Source organism: Paroedura picta, chromosome 10 (genome assembly GCF_049243985.1).
Source record: "Paroedura picta isolate Pp20150507F chromosome 10, Ppicta_v3.0, whole genome shotgun sequence".
NCBI lineage: Eukaryota > Metazoa > Chordata > Lepidosauria > Squamata > Gekkonidae > Paroedura > Paroedura picta.
Genome location: NC_135378.1, coordinates 37,664,664 through 37,686,031, shown reverse-complemented (window position 1 = coordinate 37,686,031; position 21,368 = coordinate 37,664,664). Strand labels below are relative to the sequence as shown.

General features: G+C 41.5%; 1 protein-coding gene and 1 long non-coding RNA gene across 29 annotated transcripts in view; one reads left to right on the top strand and one right to left on the bottom strand.

Annotated features, from left to right (window-relative positions):
- Positions 1 to 19,669, top strand: part of TENM3 (teneurin transmembrane protein 3) — a 1,688,047-nt gene extending 1,668,378 nt beyond the window's left edge. For all 28 annotated transcript variants that reach the window (XM_077302333.1, XM_077302335.1, XM_077302356.1 and 25 more), the window contains 6 exons: positions 353 to 528; positions 1,034 to 1,269; positions 7,626 to 7,922; positions 10,285 to 11,896; positions 14,723 to 14,853; positions 18,004 to 19,669. In XM_077302333.1, the coding sequence (XP_077158448.1) occupies positions 353 to 528; positions 1,034 to 1,269; positions 7,626 to 7,922; positions 10,285 to 11,896; positions 14,723 to 14,853; positions 18,004 to 18,759 (3,208 nt within the window). In that variant the 3' untranslated portion in view covers positions 18,760 to 19,669. The remainder of the gene's footprint in view (positions 1 to 352; positions 529 to 1,033; positions 1,270 to 7,625; positions 7,923 to 10,284; positions 11,897 to 14,722; positions 14,854 to 18,003) is intronic.
- Positions 1 to 21,368, bottom strand: part of LOC143820004 (uncharacterized) — a 135,695-nt gene that overhangs the window by 90,384 nt on the left and 23,943 nt on the right. The gene's annotated exons all lie outside the window — the stretch shown is intronic.

Here is a 21,368-nt window from a genome sequence, read left to right as displayed (position 1 = left end):
TACTAAATCTTGCCTGATTATGGGAAGCAAGTTCAGAATGTGAAGCAATTTATCCCAACCAAACATGTTCCCTTTGAAACAGCAAATTAGATGTGCAGCAGGATTTGGTCTCACTTCAAAGAATAATATGCAGAACTGGAGATCCATCTGTTTTCTCTTCCACTGAGGCTCCTGTATGTTAAACAGGCTTTCGATAACTTCAAAGCTTGTTTGAAGTCTTCATTGTGCATAACTCAGGCACGAAAACCCAAGGATTCCTTAACAATATTGACATCTGATATATTCTGTTAGTTTTCGTCGGTTAAGGGGGGGGACAATTCTTACTGTTTTATTTTCTTCTTTTCTGTTTTAGCTACGACAGCGAAGGACGGCTAACCAACGTTACATTTCCGACTGGAGTGGTGACCAACCTCCATGGGGAAATGGAAAGAGCCATTACAGTTGACATTGAATCATCTAGCAGAGAAGAAGATGTCGGCATCACTTCAAACCTCTCATCAATTGATTCTTTCTACACAATGGTCCAAGGTACTATAACAGAAGTTAATGAGAACCCTCTCCCTAGAATGAAGAAAGCTAATCACAGACCGTTGTAGTGACATATGATGGTTGATCATCCTCTTAAGGATGAGCTGTGGGGATAATATCACAGCTTGTTGTTAACACCATTTGAAAGAGACTGGCTAAATTTAGGATATGCATTATTTTCAAAACTGATAATTCACCTCAACTGCAAGTCTAATATAGAGTTTTAATTTATGCCAATAGGTTTTCATTGATTCAATTAGTAGCTTTTTGTATTATTTCTTTCATTTAATCTTGGGGAAGATTACCCCCACCAAAAAAAAAAAAACTCCTTGTGCTCAGCTTTGCAGATGGGGAAGACAGATTTTATTGAAAAATGCTTTTTATTTTGCAACCAATTATGTGGTTAATGAATGCACTGGATTACTTTCCTTCATGACATGGTTCGTATATTAAAACAAGAGAAATCAGAATTCTCAATGTATCCTATGTGTTTGTCTCTTTTCAGATCAGTTGAGAAACAGCTACCAGATTGGTTACGATGGGTCCCTCAGAATTATTTATGCTAGTGGTCTGGACACACACTATCAAACGGAACCGCATGTTTTAGCTGGCACAGCCAATCCTACAGTGGCAAAAAGAAATATGACTCTCCCTGGAGAAAATGGTCAGAATTTAGTGGAGTGGAGGTTCCGAAAAGAACAAGCCCAAGGCAAAATCAATGTGTTTGGCCGAAAACTCAGAGTGAGTAATACCTCTGGTGCATTTTTAGTTTGAGATGGGACTGTGGAGGATATGGCAGTATAAGAAATGCCAGAATCTTTTCCGTTAGCAAATGTTCAGAGGACTCCTCAAATAAAAGGAAAGTAGAATGGCCATTGGCATTTGAAAACAGATTTAAAGTACATATTTCAGGGGCAACCTATATGTCTAATGGGCATATGACAATATGCATCTCAAAATCTTGTCCATGGGATCCTGTTTTCCTCCGTTGCTTTTGCTATCTATTTACTGACTTTGTTGTCTACCCTTCATCCTATCTTACATTTGAATTGCTGTCTTGTGGTTTAAAGGCATATCTTAGCTTTGGTTTTAACTTTTAACCTTTTTGAAACAGTTAAAAGGGATAGTTCCTAGCAATGACATTTATTCACAGTGTTTTAATGATTTAAGTAAGAAAAAAATTGTTATCACCAAATGTTACGTTTCTGCTGTTGTTATCCTGCTGTTATTACTGAGCCATGTTTTTGTATTATGTTTTCCAAGTTTTCTGTAAAGTGCCCTGAGATGCAACAGGAGGGCAGGGTGTGTATAAAAAAATTTAATTTGCCTAGATTTGGCAGTAGGCGTTATAAGGAAAGAGAACCAAATTAAGGTTCAAAGCCTTACCAGTGACCTTAGAAAATATATGGTTCCCCCACCATCACCATCCTGTTCATTAATAGAGTATCTAACTGATACAGGGTGTTATGTTTTTGCTCTTTCTCTGTGACCCCTTTATGTGTAACCTCTGTTAAGGCACCTCTCTGTAGTGTTCTGAGATGAAGCATTATGCAGCCTCTTTGCCTTCCCTATATTCATTGCCACCTTAGAATTTTTAGTTGGACCCAGATAACAGGATGATTGTTGTTGTTTGTTCATTCATTCATTCATTCATTCAATTTCTATACCATGCCTTCTTAGCAAAGCCATCTCAGGGCAGTTTGAACAGGAATACAGTTTAAGTAAAACAATGGTTTCAGTATGCTTAATAAGCTTAATGGTTTCAGATACATTCACTAAAGATCTTTAAGCATATTTAGCTACACAGGCTTATTTTCTCATTTGCCACTTGGGCCAATAACTTCTACACAGCTTAACTTCCAAACTGGCCACCCAGGCTAATATCTTCCACACACAACACAGATTTCTCTCACAGCACTCTGTAGCACATCACTCAAGCTCTTTCCTGCACACACACATACCTCAGCACTAATGCACCAAGTCTGTCTATGAACCAAACACTTAACTCCCCTAGGGTACAGCTATCATCCAATTTTAACCACTCACCCATCCATCCCCCTCTTTCTTACACTACAGGCCTACATTTTAGATCACAGCAACATACATTTAAAAGTGCACATTAAAACATAAAAGTAAAATACAGACACAGTATTTACATGGCCAAACACCACACAAGGGTTTTAATTGACCTATGTATTTATGTCCACACCAGACAAGAAGTCTAACAGCAAGATATATGCATGTTCCCAAACCAATTTCTTGTGGCCCATAGATAACTGAGCAGTAATTCTTCAAACTGTGTGCCAAGGTGCCACGAGAAAGCTGCCAGAAATACATGAATTAAAAATAAATTATTTTCCTGTGAGCCCAAAGGGCCCGTCATTGGATAAGGCTATATATTACATCTCTGCCTGGTTTGTTCATTTATTTAGACATGCTCATGGCATCTCACAAAATAAAACCAATACAGTAAAACCATAAAAATGACCACTATAAAATGATCAATACTTTTAAAAATCATAAAAACAAGTCAAGACCATGCCAGGGGCATAAAAACAGCCTAAAAATGTTATGCAGCCTATCCATCAAACAGCATTTATGCTAGAAGTAGACCATAACAACTGCTAGAAAAGATGGAACTCTTCTTAAAAGCCTGTGTAAAAGGCTAGCAACCTTCAAGGGAGGGGGCATTCAAGAGATTAGGCACTGCACTTGGGAAAGCCCTGTGTCTGATTGCTATCAGTAAGAGGTTCCGGTCAGTATGAGTGGAGGTGGTCCTTCATGTATTCTGGCTCTATGCTATTTAGGACCTTAAAGTTAAGAACCAGCACTCTGAATTGGGGGTTTTTTTGGGGGGGGGGGGGAGCCAATCTTTTAAGCACCATAGTGATACAGTCCCTGTATACAACTGCTGCACTTTGCAGTCTTGCAGTTTTTGCTGTTTTCAAAGACAGCTCCAAAGAGCATTACTGGAGCTTAACATGGAATAATAAGAGCGTGTGTCACCATGATCAAATCCCTGCTTTCTGACTTTAGCTGATGCATTTAGTTTTGCCTAGAGATGAACTAGTATAGCTATAAGAGATCACCCTGGATGCTGCTTTCTCTAACAAATTTTAGTCAGATGGATCACAGTAGGAAGAGGCATACACTTCTAGCAATGCAATCTTCTGATGAAGTTTGGCTTCAGTGGACTTAGAATGTTATTCTCCTACACATGGACTTGCAGAGCAGTTTCTTAAGGCAGCAAACACAATGCTTGTTCTAATAATGACAGAGCTCTGTTTTATTCTTCTCTGCACCTCTGTAAGGTATTGTGTCCCCAAGCAAACTGAACAGAGCTTGGACCAAAGAGTAATCCAAAACTAAAGTGAATGAGAGAAAGAGTCAAGTGTCGGAATGCAATTATTTCTTGGCTCTCAAACAACAGGAGGGAGATCCATCCCTCTGCACCTTACCCCCACTCAAGGAAAATGCATTTGTGCTGTCATGCTAAAAGTAGCTTCAATAGACAGAGAATGTCAAGTCCTTTGATGATTGCTCAATGCTACTCAATTGGATATAATATTTTATTTATGGAATCTTTCTGCCAAGCAGTCTTTACAAATGTTGCCAAGCTCTATCTAACAGCATAAATTACCTGGCTTAAAGAAAGTAGTATCTTCCGATAATTCCAAAGTTGACAAAACAGAAACACCACCCATCCAGTTCTCAAAAGAGTAATCTATTCCTGCTCTTTTGAGTACTCTGTAAGTCACTCCGCCTTTACAGAATTAGTGGGGAGGGAGAGACAGATGAAAGCAGAAAGCAGAGGTAAACTAACTGAGGAAATGCATAAAGAAAAAATACACCAGAAAAATAGTCTTCAAGATAAAACTTCATTCCTTGCAGTAAAAAAAAAAATGACTGGCTGTTCTCTCTGTGATGTCCACTTGGCACAAATGAACACAGTGGGTTGGATCAATCAACTTCTTTATGCTTAAGTGTCTTAATCAGACAGCAGGAGTTTGGCACTGATGAAGGAGACTTTCTCCAGAGAAAGACTACTCACTTAGTAGAAAGGAGTCAATGGATCCCATTCATCTATCCATTAACATCTTGCCATTCCCAACATCGTGGCTCATGGTGGGTAACAATAATCAACCCAACATTAAAATCCCTATAAAAAACTCACCCCCCTAGGTGGCAAAAATTCCCATCTCCCTCCAGTAGAACAGGCCCTAAAACAGTGCCTCCAAGGGCAGCTGATGACCTGGCTAGCCAGTGAGGGCCTCATATCTAACCCACATTGGCCTCAACCAAAGACCTGATGGAAGAGATCCATCTTGTAGGCCCTGTGGAACTCAGACAACCATGTCAGGGCCCTCAGCTCTCCCAAGAGCTCATTACACCAGATCAGGGCCAAGACCAAAAAGGCCATGGACCTGGTCGAGGTCAGGCGAACTTCCCTTGGGCCGGAGACCTCCAACAGATTCATATCCACAGAGTGTAGCGCCCTGTGTGGGGCATAAGGTAATAAGGTGTGGGGCATAAGGCAGTTCTGCAGATATGAGGAGCCCAAACCATGAATGGCCTTAAAAGTTAAAACCAAAACCTTGATCTTGATCTGGGACACAACTGGCAACCAGTGAAGCTGCCTCAGCACTGGCACTCCAAGATGTTCCTGTCAGAACCCTAGCAGCTGCATTTTGCACCAGCTGCAATTTCCAGGTCAGGTACAAGGATAGGCCAGCGTAGAGCAAGTTATAGAAGTCTAGTCTGGAGGTGACAGTTGCATGGATCACTGTGGCCAAGAAATCTGATGACAGATAGGGTACTAGTAGCTTTGCTTGGCATAGGTGGAAAAACACCATGCATGCTACTCCCGTGACTTGGGCATCCATAGAGAGGGAAGCATCCAGAATCACCCCCAAGTTCCTGGCCCCTTGGCCAGGAACTTGGAGATGTTAAGTTGTACCCCTGCCAATGTGGGCAGGCACACTTCCTGATCTCCCGCCTTCCTGCCCAGCCATAGGACCTCCATCTTTTAGGGGTTGAGTTTCATTTGACTGTACTCCAAACATTTAACTATGGCTTTCAAACATCTGTCAAATGTATCTTGGGGGGGGGGGGGTACAGGTGGCCATCCATCAGAAGATAGAGCTGGGTGTCATCCACATATTGATGACATCCCAGCCCATAACCCTGGACCAGCTAGGCCAGAGGGCACAAAAAGATGTTAAAAAATATGGGGGAGAGTACCACTCTATGAAGTACTCCACAAAGGAATAGGTAGGGATACAACAACTCTTCCCCCACTGCTATCCTCTGTGTCCGGTTCCGGAGAAAGGAGCGCAGCCACTGCAAGGTAGTCCAGTGAGTCCTGGCCCGGGCGAGATGGCCGGTTAACAGCTCATTGTCAACCACATCATACAAGGATAGCCAAACTGCCTTGATCCAGCTGGCCCCAGACATCATCCATCAAGGTAACCAGCACCATCTCCATTCTGTGGCCAGAAGGGAAGCTTGACTGGTATGGATTGAGTGCTGAAGTTTCCTCCAAGAATGTCAGGAGCTGGTCCGTGGCAAACCTTTCAGCCACCTTACCCAGAAATGCAATATGCAAGACTTGGCAGTAGCTGGCCTCATTCCACAGATCCAGCGATGGTTTCTTCAGTAAACGGTAAACCACCGTCCCCTTCAGCATCTCTGAGAACACCTTGGTAGCCAGGGAGAAGCTGACAATCTCTCCCAGAGGTTCTGCTATCTGCTGGTTGCTCATCTTGAGCACCCAAGATGGACAGGGATCAAGGGGGCATGTGGTCACCCTCACAGACCCCAGGAACTTGTCTACTTCAGTCTCTGAGAGCCACATGAAGCCATCAAATGTATCCCCCCAAGATGGCCAAGGGGACTTCAGTTCCCTTGCTGTATCAATCATGGAAGGAAGGTCCTGACTGCTTCAGGCGGCTGAAGCACCCAACCCTAGTCCTGACAGTGGACAAGGCTTTATCCATGAAAAAGCTCACTAATGCCTCACAGCCAAATTCCAGTTGACTAGAATTTTGGTGCCCTTCCTTGAGGCTAGTTAGAGCCTGAACTACCTAAATAACTGAGTCATGCGAGAGCTCATGGATGCAATGCAGGCAGAATAAAACTCATGTTTAGCTGCCTTCACTGCCATCATCTGCCATCATAAGCGTGTGATAGGATGTTCATGTCACCTCGTCATGAGTCTTTTGGTTTCCAAAAGGCAAGTTCACTCTTTGTGGTACCCAACCTCCTTCTAGTGAAACATTATTACTCATCTTGAGTTTTTAACTGACTCTTAAGGGTCTCTGTATTCTACAGAGCTATCATCCTGTTTAGACTGGGAAGGGAAATTCCTTCTCTCTCTAGAAGATTTATCCCCTTTCCTAAGATCTATCCCTTTTCCTTGACCTGAATGGAAGTCTCTGTCTAACTACCCAGTTCTTACTGTTTTCAGTTCTCCAGTCTGCGTTAAACTGCTCTCAGTCAAGGCTGAATTTGAAGTGAATTCTCCTCAGCAATGAGTTCTAAAGTCTCTCTCTGTTCAACTGATACTAATCAATCAGATTGTTTGGAGCAGCCTGTCATTTAAGGCTCTCTGTTTCAGTGAGGAATTAACCCTTCACAGTCCTTCAGGTGTTTGCACATCACTTCTAAGCTCTTAAAAAGCACATTCCATCATACCAGCCTTCTGATTTTTTTTCTACACTTGGCACCACATGGATATTGTTCCTGTCCCTCTGTAGTATCCACCATAAATCTTGCTGACTATTATTATGAAACTTATCAATGTATATATTTTTATAGTATATTAACATTTAACTAAATTCCTTGGGAATTAATGGGAAAGGTTTTGAGTAAATGCCAAGACATCTTTATTTAATGAAACCTTTTAAAACAGCAGTTAATCTAATGTCTCGGACTTGTACCAAGAAGTTGCTAAATTAATTTACTGACAAAGGAAATCAATCATTTTAAATGGTGTTTAAACAATGATGTTCAAACACTGGCTGTTGCTATTAGGAAGTAATAGGTGCTGGTGTTCCAACAACATGATTTATTTTGTTGTCTTGTTTGTTTTATAAAAGGTTAATGGCAGGAACCTCCTTTCAGTCGACTTTGATCGGATGACAAAGACAGAAAAGATCTATGATGACCATCGTAAATTTCTGTTGAGGATTGCCTATGACTCATCAGGGCATCCAACTCTCTGGTTGCCAAGCAGCAAGCTGATGGCTGTCAACGTTACCTATTCATCTACAGGTCAAATTGGCAGTATCCAGCGTGGTACCACAAGTGAAAAGGTGGATTATGATGGCCAGGGTAGGATAGTTTCTAGAGTGTTTGCGGATGGCAAAACATGGAGTTACACATACCTTGAAAAGGTAAAGTTCTGTTTTAGGAATGTATCTATACTGCAATTAAATGATGACTTAAGGATGCACAAAAGGGTAGCAGATCCCAGACCATGCTGGATGAGTTTATCACTGTTTGCCAACGAGATAGCAACATTTGCTATTTGCAAATTGATTTCTAGATTCAAGAATGCAAATTCCATTAACTAACATTTACTGGTTTGCTACCAGCAACTATAATGCATATAAAGTTGAAAATGTAATTGAAAATAAACAGTGATAAAGGCCAGAGAGGTTTGGACATATTTAACAATTGAAATATCCCTGGCAATCCAACCCCTATTTTTCCTAAAAAATCAGGACTATGAATGGGAATAAATCAGCTCACAAGACAAAATTCAGCATGAACCTGAGCTGGTTCAGAGCCCCTTGTCTGAACATTTACCAGATTTTTGTCCAGTTCAGTTCAGCTGCTTGGGCCATTTAAACTTGAATCATGCAGGTCTGCATCTGACCTGTTACACTGAAAAGTTTGCTAGCCATTTCACCTGTCTGGAGCAAGGGAAGGGAAACTGGTTGGATCAATAGATCTTGCAGGGAGCAGAAGAATTTGTGCTCCAACCAGAGGTCAACATTAAACATGAAGTCTTCAGAGTCTTTAATAATCATCATTAAACAATCAAAGACTAGAATCCTAGGTAATATCTAGTTTTGTTCCTCAGCTTTGTAATACTGACTGCACGTAACCAAAAAATTCAAGCAGAGATCAAGTTCCCTTAGAAAGCAGAATAGAGCAAGGAGAAATAAAATCAACTGGTGAAACGGCTGTCAGCCATTTCAGCCTCACAGCTTGACAGGGGACCTGCTGGCAGCCAAATAAACCTAACAGCAAGGTGTGTCCACCTATCAGCTGTTAGGTTTAAATGGCTGCAGGCCATTAAATCCATCAGTTTTGCCCCCCCCCCCCCTGCCTTGAGAGCTATTTAACGCTTCCAGGGCAATCCACTAGGAGGAAGGAGAATCTAAACTCATTAATTCAGTTTGGGGCCTTTGGGTTCAGTTCAATTTGGGGGCCACCCCAGACTCCATAACAGATTTTTGAGTTCGTGCCTATCGCTGCTCATTACCTATATGTTTGCAGCAAGTTGAATAGAGGTATCCAAGTTTTCTGCACTTGGTCTAAAACCTTCTGAAAGAGTGTGCTTTTGTTTATAAAGAACCGTACTAGGTGGTGCAACAACTTAAGATAATGCTGTATTGATTTAAGAAGTTACATTACTGTATGAGAATGATAGAGATGCTTTGCTAACTGTGTAGCTGACGCAAAGAGAAGATGCAGGAAGCAAGCCTCAAAACATGCTGGGGAATATGAGGAAACAGCATTTAGCAGAATGAGAAAGAAGGATAGCACCCATTTTCTGCTCCCTACAGAAACAACTTCTTTTTGTACATGTGACCTTGTATATTCCAACACAAACCACTGCCCTGCTTCTGCTGCCTTGAGACTTAGTCCGGTTTTTCTGTGCCAAAAGGGGAGAAACAGCTCCTTCATACCACCATTGGGAAACTCACACTTTTATGTAGTGCTGGCACATCACAAGTTTTTAAATTGAGAACCCTTCGCATGCAAGAATTATGTGGATTATGCTTCAGATGAGTATATGAGCAACAATCCACACTTTCCTAATATATAATCTAGGGTGTGCTTATTATCTCAGTACCCATTTAGTAAACAAGTTCCCTGAATCAACACAGGTGACAAAACATCATTTCTCATTGCCTTTTAGCATATTTTAGTGTGGTTTCCTTTGAGGGAAATTTGCTTCTGGTGATAACAGCCAATGACCTGTGATGTCCGATAGTTTCAAACATCATCATGTGAATAATATACCGTAACAAGGCCAGTGATGCACTGTAGTCATTTAGTGGCTGATTGCTAAGTTTGATGTAAATAACAAACCAATTTCTTTGCCCATCTGATGAATAGATGTAGAAGGGGAGGTTCAGGGATCTTCAGGCTAGTAAATTATCACTAATTACAGGCATGAAATTGTCTTTTCCATATGTTGCTTCCTTCTTGAGTTATTGGCTTTAAGACAGCTTCACTTTTGACGGTATTAAACATGACTTATCCAAATCCATTGACAATCTGCTGTTTGGCTGTGAGTACTTGATAGAAGAATGACTCAGTAACAACAAGTAGCACATTGTGAATATGGAGCTGCTAATTACAGAACCTCTCACCATTCAGTTTCAAAATGAATTAGGCAGAGAATAATTACCAATATGTAAGGTCAAGGATAACTGAATTTAAAATATTATAACTTATTCAAATAGATTTGAATAGTATATTTGGCATTTGGTTAAACAAAAATATTTTTTTCCTTTTCAGTCCATGGTCCTTTTGCTGCACAGTCAACGTCAATATATCTTTGAATATGACTTACTGGACAGGCTTTCTGCTATAACCATGCCCAGTGTTGCTCGCCATACCATGCAGACGATCCGTTCCATTGGCTATTATCGGAACATCTACAATCCCCCTGAAAGCAATGCCTCTGTCATCATGGACTACAATGAGGAAGGGCAGCTGCTGCAGACTGCTTTCTTGGGTACAAGCCGAAGAGTCCTGTTCAAATACCGAAGGCAGACCAGGCTTTCAGAAATTCTGTATGATAGTACGAGAGTCAGTTTTACGTATGATGAGACAGCAGGGGTTCTGAAAACAGTAAACCTCCAGAGCGATGGCTTTATCTGCACCATTAGATACAGACAAATTGGCCCATTGATTGACAGGCAGATTTTCCGGTTTAGTGAAGACGGAATGGTAAATGCCCGATTTGACTACAGCTATGACAATAGCTTCAGAGTGACTAGCATGCAAGGTGTCATCAATGAAACTCCTTTGCCTATTGATCTTTACCAGTTTGATGACATTTCTGGAAAAGTTGAGCAGTTTGGAAAATTTGGGGTTATATATTATGATATTAACCAGATAATATCAACGGCTGTAATGACTTACACAAAGCACTTTGATGCTCATGGGCGCATAAAGGAAATCCAGTATGAAATATTCAGGTCACTTATGTACTGGATTACAATTCAGTATGATAATATGGGACGAGTAACTAAAAGAGAAATCAAAATAGGACCGTTTGCTAACACAACCAAGTATGCTTATGAATATGATGTCGATGGTCAGCTACAGACAGTTTATCTCAATGAAAAAATAATGTGGCGATACAACTATGATTTGAATGGCAACCTCCACTTACTCAACCCAAGCAACAGTGCTCGCTTGACACCACTTCGGTATGATCTGAGAGACAGAATCACTCGGTTAGGCGATGTTCAGTACCGGTTGGATGAAGATGGATTCCTGCGGCAGAGGGGCACTGAGATCTTTGAATACAGCTCAAAGGGCCTCCTGACCAGAGTTTATAGCAAAGGAAGTGGGTGGACAGTGATATATCGTTACGATGGACTTGGGAGACGGGTTTCAAGCAAAACCAGTCTGGGACAACACCTTCAGTTTTTTTATGCAGACCTCACCTATCCAACAAGGATAACCCACGTATACAATCATTCAAGTTCTGAGATCGCCTCTCTCTACTATGACTTGCAAGGACACCTTTTTGCCATGGAAGTTAGCAGTGGAGATGAATTCTACATTGCATCGGACAACACCGGGACACCACTGGCTGTTTTTAGTAGCAATGGACTAATGCTCAAGCAGGTCCAGTATACAGCTTATGGTGAGATCTATTTTGACTCCAACCTTGACTTCCAGTTGGTAATAGGATTCCATGGAGGCCTTTATGACCCTCTCACCAAACTAATTCATTTTGGCCAAAGAGATTACGACATACTGGCAGGCCGCTGGACTACACCTGACATTGAACTCTGGAAAAAAATAGGGAAAGATCCAGCTCCCTTTAATTTGTACATGTTTAGGAATAACAATCCAGCCAGCAAAATACATGATGTGAAAGATTATATCACAGGTAAATAAAGAGGGGGGTTGTTTGTCTGTTTGTTTTAACATGAGTTATATCTCACAGGTATTCCTTCTGCTAATAATAGTTAGAGCCAACCAGCTTTTCTTCTGATAAAAAAGATAGGAGGGCTCCTTTTTGACCAACCAAAAAAGGCTATGCTGCTTATAGAAAAGCTGTGTAGAACAGGGGGCACTGCTAGGAGGGAGTGGGCATTGTACATGTCACTTACATTTGACCTTAGCCAAAAGGATGCGAAGCACAACCTATATGCTGATTGTGTTGAAAAATATAACCAGCAAAATAAATAAATATTGCCGGCCAAACCATTTGTCCTGCTTGTTCGAGTACCTTTTCTCCATTTCACTTAAAATTAAAGGTACTTGAACAAGCAGGACAAATTGTTTGGCCGGCAATATTTATTTGTTTTGCTGGTCTATATTTTCCACTTAAAATGAGAGACAGTTGTACAAAAAGAATGCTTATAAAAATACATACCATGCATTTTAGTGAGGAATATCAGGGTCATTGATTTCACAATAATGATCAACCAAGTGAGAGGTTGGCCTCATTTATCAAGTGATTAGAGCAAATATTTTCCAAGCAAAGAAATCGGAACAGCAAGTGGCGTTAATAGGAATTAAACGAAGAATCGGGTCAGAAAATCTCATAAGTGGCAACTGAATCCTTTGTCTCTGAGCAATATCGTAACTCTCTAGAGATATTCAGAATAAAGAATTTGCAGAAAAGAAAATGCAGTTTTGATGTTTCCAGCTATGTCTTTGACGTGTAGACTGCTACCATGGCAACCATTTATAAATCTGTAAATATATTGAATATTGCGGGGTGTTATGCCAGATGGCAGCTTTAGCTGTAGAACTTGGTAAGGTTTGTTACTTACATGATAACACCTCAGATGATAATCTTTGTAAAGGGAAGGCTTCCAAGCCTTCGTCTACCAGTATGAAAAATAATATGCTATCACTCCCACTTGCTGTTTATGGTTGGGTGTTCTTTTGTATATTAAATAGAAAATTGTGTTCCTTAACTCCCGCAGCTCTGCCATCTTTTCTGCTTCTTTTTTACATGAGAAATCTTCAGAGCAAAAGGACGAGTGCAGGACACAAATCCACTTGCCAGGAGCTGTTGCTTTAGTATTTTTTTAATGCCTAACTTGCTTGCAGCTCTGCATTTTCACATGCCGAAATAATTCAGCTTAATGGCTTGGGTCCTGTGAACAAAGAAGAGTTCACAAGGTGGAACTTGCTACCTCATCCTTCATTCCTCCTTTATACAAACTTGTTGCATTCACCAAAGGGTGTGTAAAGGGTGAACAGGAGGGAGACTTGTGCCTATTGTGCTATAATGAAGAACCTTCCTTGTCTTTTCATAGTTTGGAAAAGTTGCTATGTCTGGGGGGATATATGACACCAGCTCAGAAGGTGAATATGGGCCCAAGACATAGGTTCACTTTAAGGTTGAGGTCATCTAACTATAACACCTGCAGATGCAGTAAATGTTGGTAAAATCTGAAGGCATCCATTTTGATGCTCAGGCTTTTATCTACTTCAGAAAGCTGAATGCATTGCTTTTCATGCTTGGCCAATAAACTGATAGACTGCGTGGTCATCTACGCCAGGGGTAGTCAACCTGTGGTCCTCCAGATGTTCATGCATTTGCATTTGCTGGCAGGGGCTCATGGGAATTGTAGTCCATGAACATCTGGAGGACCACAGGTTGACTACCCCTGATCTACACTGTGACCATGTATACTGCCTGTTAGAATTATTTATTTATTTAGATTTTTATACCACCCTGGCCTCTGTACCACAACTGTTAAAATTGATAGGATTGTACTTTGGCATGCTCTTGTGCTTGTAGCCCCAGGCTAGCAAAACAAACCAGGAATGCCACTCAAAGGGATCCAGCAAGATGAGCCACATATATAAATTCTGTACTAAAGTGGACATACAGATCAAATTCACTGGCTCAAAGTAGCAATGAATTTGTGCATCTTTATTGCTCAATTTTCCAATGAATAATGCAGAACCAGACAAAATATTATCCTATTATGAGTCCTTTTTTGTTACAATCACCAGGAGACTACTAACATTGCAAAATAAGAATGTACACAACATGTGACTCCGCCTGTTATGTGCAGTTGCCATGTTGTGGACAGAGAGGTAATGTGCTGATTTATCATGCAGAGAGGGTCTTGGTACCCATGAATGTGATTGCTGAAAAATACTGGAGTCAGTTTGTAAATATTCAGAATGTGCATCTGCAGTAGAAGAAAAAGAGTTGGTTTTTATATGCTGCTTTTCTCTACCCGAAGGAGGCTCAAAGTGGCTTACAGTCGCCCCTTTCCTCTCCCCACAACAGGCACCCTGTGAGGTGGGTGAGGCTGAGAGAGCCCTGATATCACTGCTTGGTCAGAACAGTTTTATCAGTGCCGTGGCGAGCCCAAGGTTACCCAGCTGGTTGCATGTGGGGGAGTGCAGAATCAAACCCGGCATATCAGATTGGAAGTCCGCACTCCTAATCACTACACCAAGCTGGCTCTCATGTATAGGGGTTGCCTCTGTTCATAGAACATGACAACTGCATGTATTTGGAAGATCGCAAATGCTCCCAGTTTGAGCACTGGTGAGCTTCCAGTGCATGTGATTGTAACATCTGAGAACAACTATGGCTTCTCACCAAATTATATTTAATTATATCTCAAAGCACAAGTTTCAGTTCCACTGACATTAATAAAAATTCTACAGCATTAAATTCAATAAATGGAGAAGAAAATCTGATATTTTTCTTTCTTTCTTTACAATTGCTTTGTAGATGTTAACAGCTGGCTAGTGACATTTGGTTTCCACCTGCACAATGCTATTCCTGGTTTCCCTGTGCCCAAATTTGATTTAACAGAACCCTCTTACGAACTTGTGAAGAGTCAGCAATGGGATGATGTACCGGTAAGGAAAAATGAAAATGCAATTGTAACTCAATTGAATAAAGAACGGTATTCTGTTTGACCACTATAATCCCCAGGGGCCTACACAGCATTTTAAAAAATTAAACTGTACATTGTAAAGATTTGGGTATTTTTCTTTCAAAAGACATTCGTTGCCTGGATGCTAATTCTACTTCTTTTGTGCCTTTGCTAAGTATCAGGTCTGAATTTCAACATTTCCTCATTTCCTTTCTATAATGTCGACTTTTTTAAAAAAAGGAAAGGGAGGGAGAATTAATCAATAAATAATAGTACTTTGAAACCTCTTTTAAGAATTGTAACTCTCCCAGTGGAAACTATGGAGATTGCATTTACACCAGCACCCTGCCTCAAGGCAGAATGTGAACACTGTAATAAAAAATAGACTGTGAAATAAACAGAAGACCAGGTGACATAAATTATGTATACCAAGCACCAGTACAATTTTACTTCTCTTTAATATTAACCATGTTTTATATGTGAAGATAAAATATTGAATGTGAAATTACCTCAGGTAAAACCCATTACATGAAGCCCAAACTCCAGGTGCCATGAAATGTCTTGGTTTAGAAAGCAAAAAACTCTAAACCAGACCTATAATATGTAGCATTTTTAAATTATGACAGAAAATGGATGGGATGTGAAGCACAGAAGCTATATATTCCATTTAGCAAAATAGCAATTATAAATCTTAACTGTTTTGAGAGCATATGGCCATGTACCATAAATTTTTAAGTTTAAGTTACTGACAAAAGAGTGTGAAACTTATAAGAAGTGGTAAAGCCCTAATGATTGTTCTAAAGCAGTGGTCCGCAACCTTTCTAAGGCTGCCGACCGGCGGGGAGGGGGAGGGCGATCTGGCGGCCGCACATGCGCGGCCACACATGCGCAAATGGGCAGGTCCGCGCATGCACATTTGTGCCATGCGCAGCTGCAGGTGGCATGCGCTGCAATTTTGCGCATGCACAGCTGGTCTGCGCATGCGCATTTGCACCATGTGCAGCAGGCCTGCGCATGCACTGCACTTCTGTGCATACGCGCATGCGCAAAGCTGCCACGCATTTGCGGCCATGCATGGCGCAAATGCGCATGCGCGGACCTGCCGCACGTGCACATTTGCACCGGTGGACATGTTTCCCTCTCCCCCCCCCCCACAAAAAGAAGCTTGCCGGGCCGCAAGCTAATCGGCCGCTTTGGCGGATGATTTGCTTGCGGCCTGGAAGTTTCTTACTGCAGGGGGGGCGGGGAGAGGGAGTCGCGGCCCGGCACCAGGCTACAGCCCGGTGGTTGGGGACCACTGTTCTAAAGCATCTCTGTAACACAGGCAGTTGTTAATAGAAGAGACAAAACAACTGTATTTCTAATACATTATGGCTTCCTCAGCTATGTACGAGTTTCCACTACAAGAAATCATATTCTCACCACTGTTACTAAATATATCAACACAAGCATCCTGCCCTCGATTCACAGAACCAGATGCAGGGACGGTACATGTTCTGGGTGATGGTTCTCTCCTCTTTCACCCTCTTTTCCAGTTCAGCCAGCATCTATCTGTCCCCCCTGTATTACTTTAATGCTGACTCACCCATCCTTCCATGTCAACAACACTTCAAGCAAAAAGGTGTATGTTTTATTGGACTGCTTTTGAAATCTAAGAAAATGCTTTCGTACATTTGGAAGGTGGGAGCATGGGTTGAAAATAATTGGTGGTGGAATGTGATGTCAAGTTAGCAACCATATAGGATTTTCAAAGCAAGAGGCATGCCTTTGCATGGCAACCCTGAACTTCTTTGGTGATCTCCCATCTACATAATAACCAGGGATAACCCTGCTTGGTGTCTGAGATCTGAAGAGGTCAGGCCATTTATTAGGCAGCACCATTGGGGCAGTGCTCTGGTATTTGGACAAAAATTCTATTGTATTCTACCATAGAGTTTTTGTCTAAATACCCAAACATTGCCCCAACATTTATTTATACATTTATTAAAAAATTATAAATTTTATTTATAAAATTATTTATAAATTTATTATAAATAAATAAACATCGCCAACATGAGGATGTCACTTTCAGATCATACTGGAAGTTTTGTAGAGGTGTTGCTGCAATGTTGACTAGGCCTCACTCTTTTTCCAAATATGTCCTCCCCGCCAGCCAGCTGATCTGCAGCAGGATGATGGGGCCTAGTGGCAGAGGGCCCCCTGCTCCACTGGGCAACCCTAGGTTAGGGTGAGTGATAGATAGTTGGCCAAAGCCAATGGGAAGCTGTACAATTATACAAGGATTTGAGCCAAATTCTTAAAGCGCAGTATGTCTGTATGTTCTTTACCATGAAACTGTGATCAAAATAGAACTGATAGATGAGAGAGTCACACAAATACAAGGAGCAGAGGGCAGCATGTTAATCCACAGCAAAATATATGTGCAATTTCATACAGTGTGATAGTTCTAAATGTACATGGAGATATTGTCCCTTTGCACAGCGTTTCTTTCCTCCATGTAAGAAAAATGTATGGTAGGGTAATCAGGCCTTTGTCTTAAGTTTTTACTTATTTTTATATTAGACATGATGTGAGGGAAATCTTCGGTTTGGGGATGGGCATAGCAATCTTTTTCAAGGCCATTTCTCAAAAGATGTTTCCTTAGTCTCTAAGGAAAGATTTATATTGCTAAAAAATGTACGGCTAGTAAAATGTTTTAGATTTGACATCCATTCACACTTGTAGCCTTGAGCAAGCTAATTAACCTTACCGTCTCCATTTCCCCATCTGGAAAATGTTCATGTTCCTGCTTTCCACAACTGTTTTCAATGTGAGTTAATTACCACATGAAAGACCTATGTAAATGCTAAGTATTAAATGCAATAGTGTTCTGTACACAACCTTTCTCATTTCCTTTGGAGAGATCCCTTGCAAGGAGTTTTTTCAAAGAGACAAAGCTGAAGAAGTGGTACATTATCCATTGAAGTACCATTTGTAACAATATAATGCAGCGTGTGGATTCAATTAGCTATTTAGCACTATCAGTTATGGCATGTCCTATTAATGGCTCTAGGAATTGTTCCAAAAATACATGATGGTTCGAATCGAGGGGCTCCATGTGGTTTGTAAAACTTCTGCCTCTTCTTATTTTCAGCCAATTTCTGGAGTCCAGCAACAAGTGGTCAGGGAAGCAAAAGCATTCTTGTCCCTGGGGAAGATGGCAGAAGTCCAGATCAGCAGGCGTAGGCCTGGCAGTGAGAAATCGTGGCTGTGGTTTGCAACCGTAAAGTCCCTGATTGGGAAAGGGGTGATGCTTGCTGTCAATCAAGGCAGAGTGCAAACAAACGTGCTCAACATTGCAAACGAGGATTGTATCAAAGTGGCAGCTGTTCTGAACAACGCATACTACCTGGAGAACTTGCATTTCACCATTGAAGGAAAGGACACACACTACTTCATCAAGACCACTTCGCCGGAGAGTGACCTAGGCACGTTGAGATTGACAAGCGGTCGGAAAGCCCTGGAAAATGGCATCAACGTCACTGTTTCACAGTCTACCACTGTAGTCAATGGCAGGACTCGTAGGTTTGCCGACGTTGAGATGCAGTATGGTGCACTGGCTCTTCATGTCCGCTATGGTATGACTCTTGATGAGGAAAAGGCGCGGATATTAGAGCAGGCTAGGCAAAGGGCTTTATCCAATGCCTGGGCAAGAGAACAGCAAAGAGTGAGAGATGGAGAGGAAGGTGCAAGACTATGGACCGAAGGGGAAAAGAGGCAGCTACTGAGTGCTGGAAAAGTCCAAGGATATGATGGGTACTATGTACTCTCCGTGGAGCAATACCCTGAATTAGCAGACAGCGCTAACAATATACAGTTTCTTAGGCAAAGTGAGATTGGAAAGAGGTAACACACTGGTTTAGCTGGGCTGCCAAAGAGACTGACTCTGCACCAGTGTCTTCTAAGAGGGAGACCAAATGGTTTTGCTGCAAAACTACTTGAGCCTGAATATACACCCTTGCTCAGATTTTTTTTTCTGTAGCACAATCTGAATAGACTCTACAAAGAAGAGAGAGCCTTCCAGAAGAACAATACTGCTAAAAAAACACACACACGCATACAGACTGGGTTTTTTTCTGAATGACCTTAAAGGTGATCTGCTTTAAAGAATATGTTTACATATGCATATCGCTGCACTCTAGTTGGACTGAAAGTATTAAAAAAAAAAGAAAGGCCTGAAGGGTTTGGAACAGGCTGCCTATTCCTTTGAGGCACTGTCTTTCACTAAGATACCCATATGGTGTTTCCAACTATTACTAAATTGTTGACCTTTGCCTACAAGAAATCGTCTATCTTCTCCTCTCTTTCTCTCTTTCTCTCTCCCTCCCTCCCAATCTCTCTTGATCTCTTCCTCTCTCTGCATAGGATGTGGTATATATCTCTGTTCATTTTAATATGTGGGGAGCAAAAAAAAAAAAAAACTCGTTTGTGGACACCCTGACGGCTTTAAGCTGTGCTGCTTTCTAAAAGGACATTGGCACAAGCAATTTATGCTACAATGGGAATTTAATAACGGATTTTACAATGATAATGTGGTTTGCCTTGGGGGTGGGGTGGGGGGGAGGAATGGCAAGTGGAATCCTTGCCAACAGAGAAGCAAAGGAAACCTTGATTTTTTTTGTAAATTATGTGAGACAAGTTGTTTATGGATTTTTATATGAATTACAATTTACTGTACATCAAATATTAGTCTCAGAGGAGTTAATTTATGTAAAGTGTTTAAAAAAAGGTTTATACTTAAAATAAAATGATAAAAACGTGCAGTGTGTGAATTTTTTTAAAGGAATTGCACCTTTTGTTATGTTATAGCTGTACAGTATAAAGAGTTATATTGTAGAGATATAACAGTGTATAACTGACAGAATTGTTAATATTTTTGTATTAGGTTTAAAAAATGGTGAATTTCACTCCTGTGAAAGGACAGAGCAATTTCCCAGTTGCTAGGCTAGCAGCTCCTTTCCCTTTCTCTGCCTTTGCAGCATCCTTTTCTGACTCACTATTTGGAGAGAGCAACTAAGCAGGAGCTGCATATAATAATGGGAGACATTTTCGTAGGCTGGGCTTGTCTTGACCTCACCCAACCGTAAAAGCATATTTGTTCGTTTTGAAGTTTTGTGAGGTAGATTTTAAATGTGGGATGTGAAGTGGCACTATGTGATGAAAAGAACTAGGTCTCAGGTATTTAGTGAGGTACATATGAAAGGCAATTTGGTGTACACCCACAGTTACAAGTAAATGAGGAGCGAGGCTTTTGTTTTTGTCTCCTATGTTATGGAGACTGTTCTAGCAGTTCATAGAGAAAAAGAGAAGAGCTAGCAGCACTTGTAATATGGGTAGATGAAATACTAGACAAACCCCACAACCGTTAAGCCTCTCATTCACCAAAGACAGTAGTCAACACAGTTCAAAAGGAAGACATAAATTTTAAAGAGTGTTGAATTTACTGCCAAATCTACATCAGAAAGCTTACCATAGTTTGATGCAACTTGCCAGTCAATGCAGTCTAGAATAACGGGTCTCTGAGGCACAATACTGAACCATCATTTGGCATTACCTGAATGGGCCTTCGACTTGTATGCTCCCTCCTTCCCTCACAAGCTGCTATTGCTCCCTGACTTTTACCACATGGGAGGCTCCATGCTGTGCTGCCTCCTCATGCTTGAGCCGGGGCAGGTTGCCCCCCCCTTCCCACTCCTGCATGGGGGAGCAGTTGTCCCAATTCACCTTGTCTGCCCTGGATTTGTGCTCCTACACAGGAGCCAGGACAGCAAGGTTCCGCTGAGGGGCAGCGGGAGTCTTTTTTTATTTTTTATTAGGAATGTGGTATTGCATGCCAACACAATACTGCATTCTTTAAAATAATGTCCCAAGTGGTTCTGCAGAGCCATCTGGGTTATTTTTTGTCCATTCCAGGATGCTGTACCCGCAGCCACAGATGGGGAGGAGCCTGACTCTTCCCTTCTGAACAGCCCAGGAATGTCATAGGCCCCATTGCCACCCAGGGCAAAAAAGGGAATGCGGATATATTTGCTTTTTCTTGCCCCAGGGCAACTGAAAGCCTGAGTTGGGTCAGGCCTGGGACAGCCCTGGCGTGGTACTGACATCGATCAGAACCAGGAATTTTCCCCGCCACCGAATGAACGGTGAGTCGGAACAAATTCCTGGTGTGGAAAATGTCCCTGTTTTGCAGCAAACCATAGTTGTTGTTTTTTAATCACCTTAGTTCAATCATAATTTTCAGTGCTGGTTGGGAAAGTAAGTGGAAACCATAACTTGATAATTATGGCTTGCCATGAACAGGAGGAAACGGGCATGTGAGGGAAAGAGAGACCCAAGGCCCCCTCGCATGAAACCAAACTAAGGCTTGAAGCTACATATTAACTATAGTAGGCCTGAGGTGTGCAAACAGCAGAACGTCATATGAACCAAAGCTCAACCATTTTGAGACAGATTCCAGTG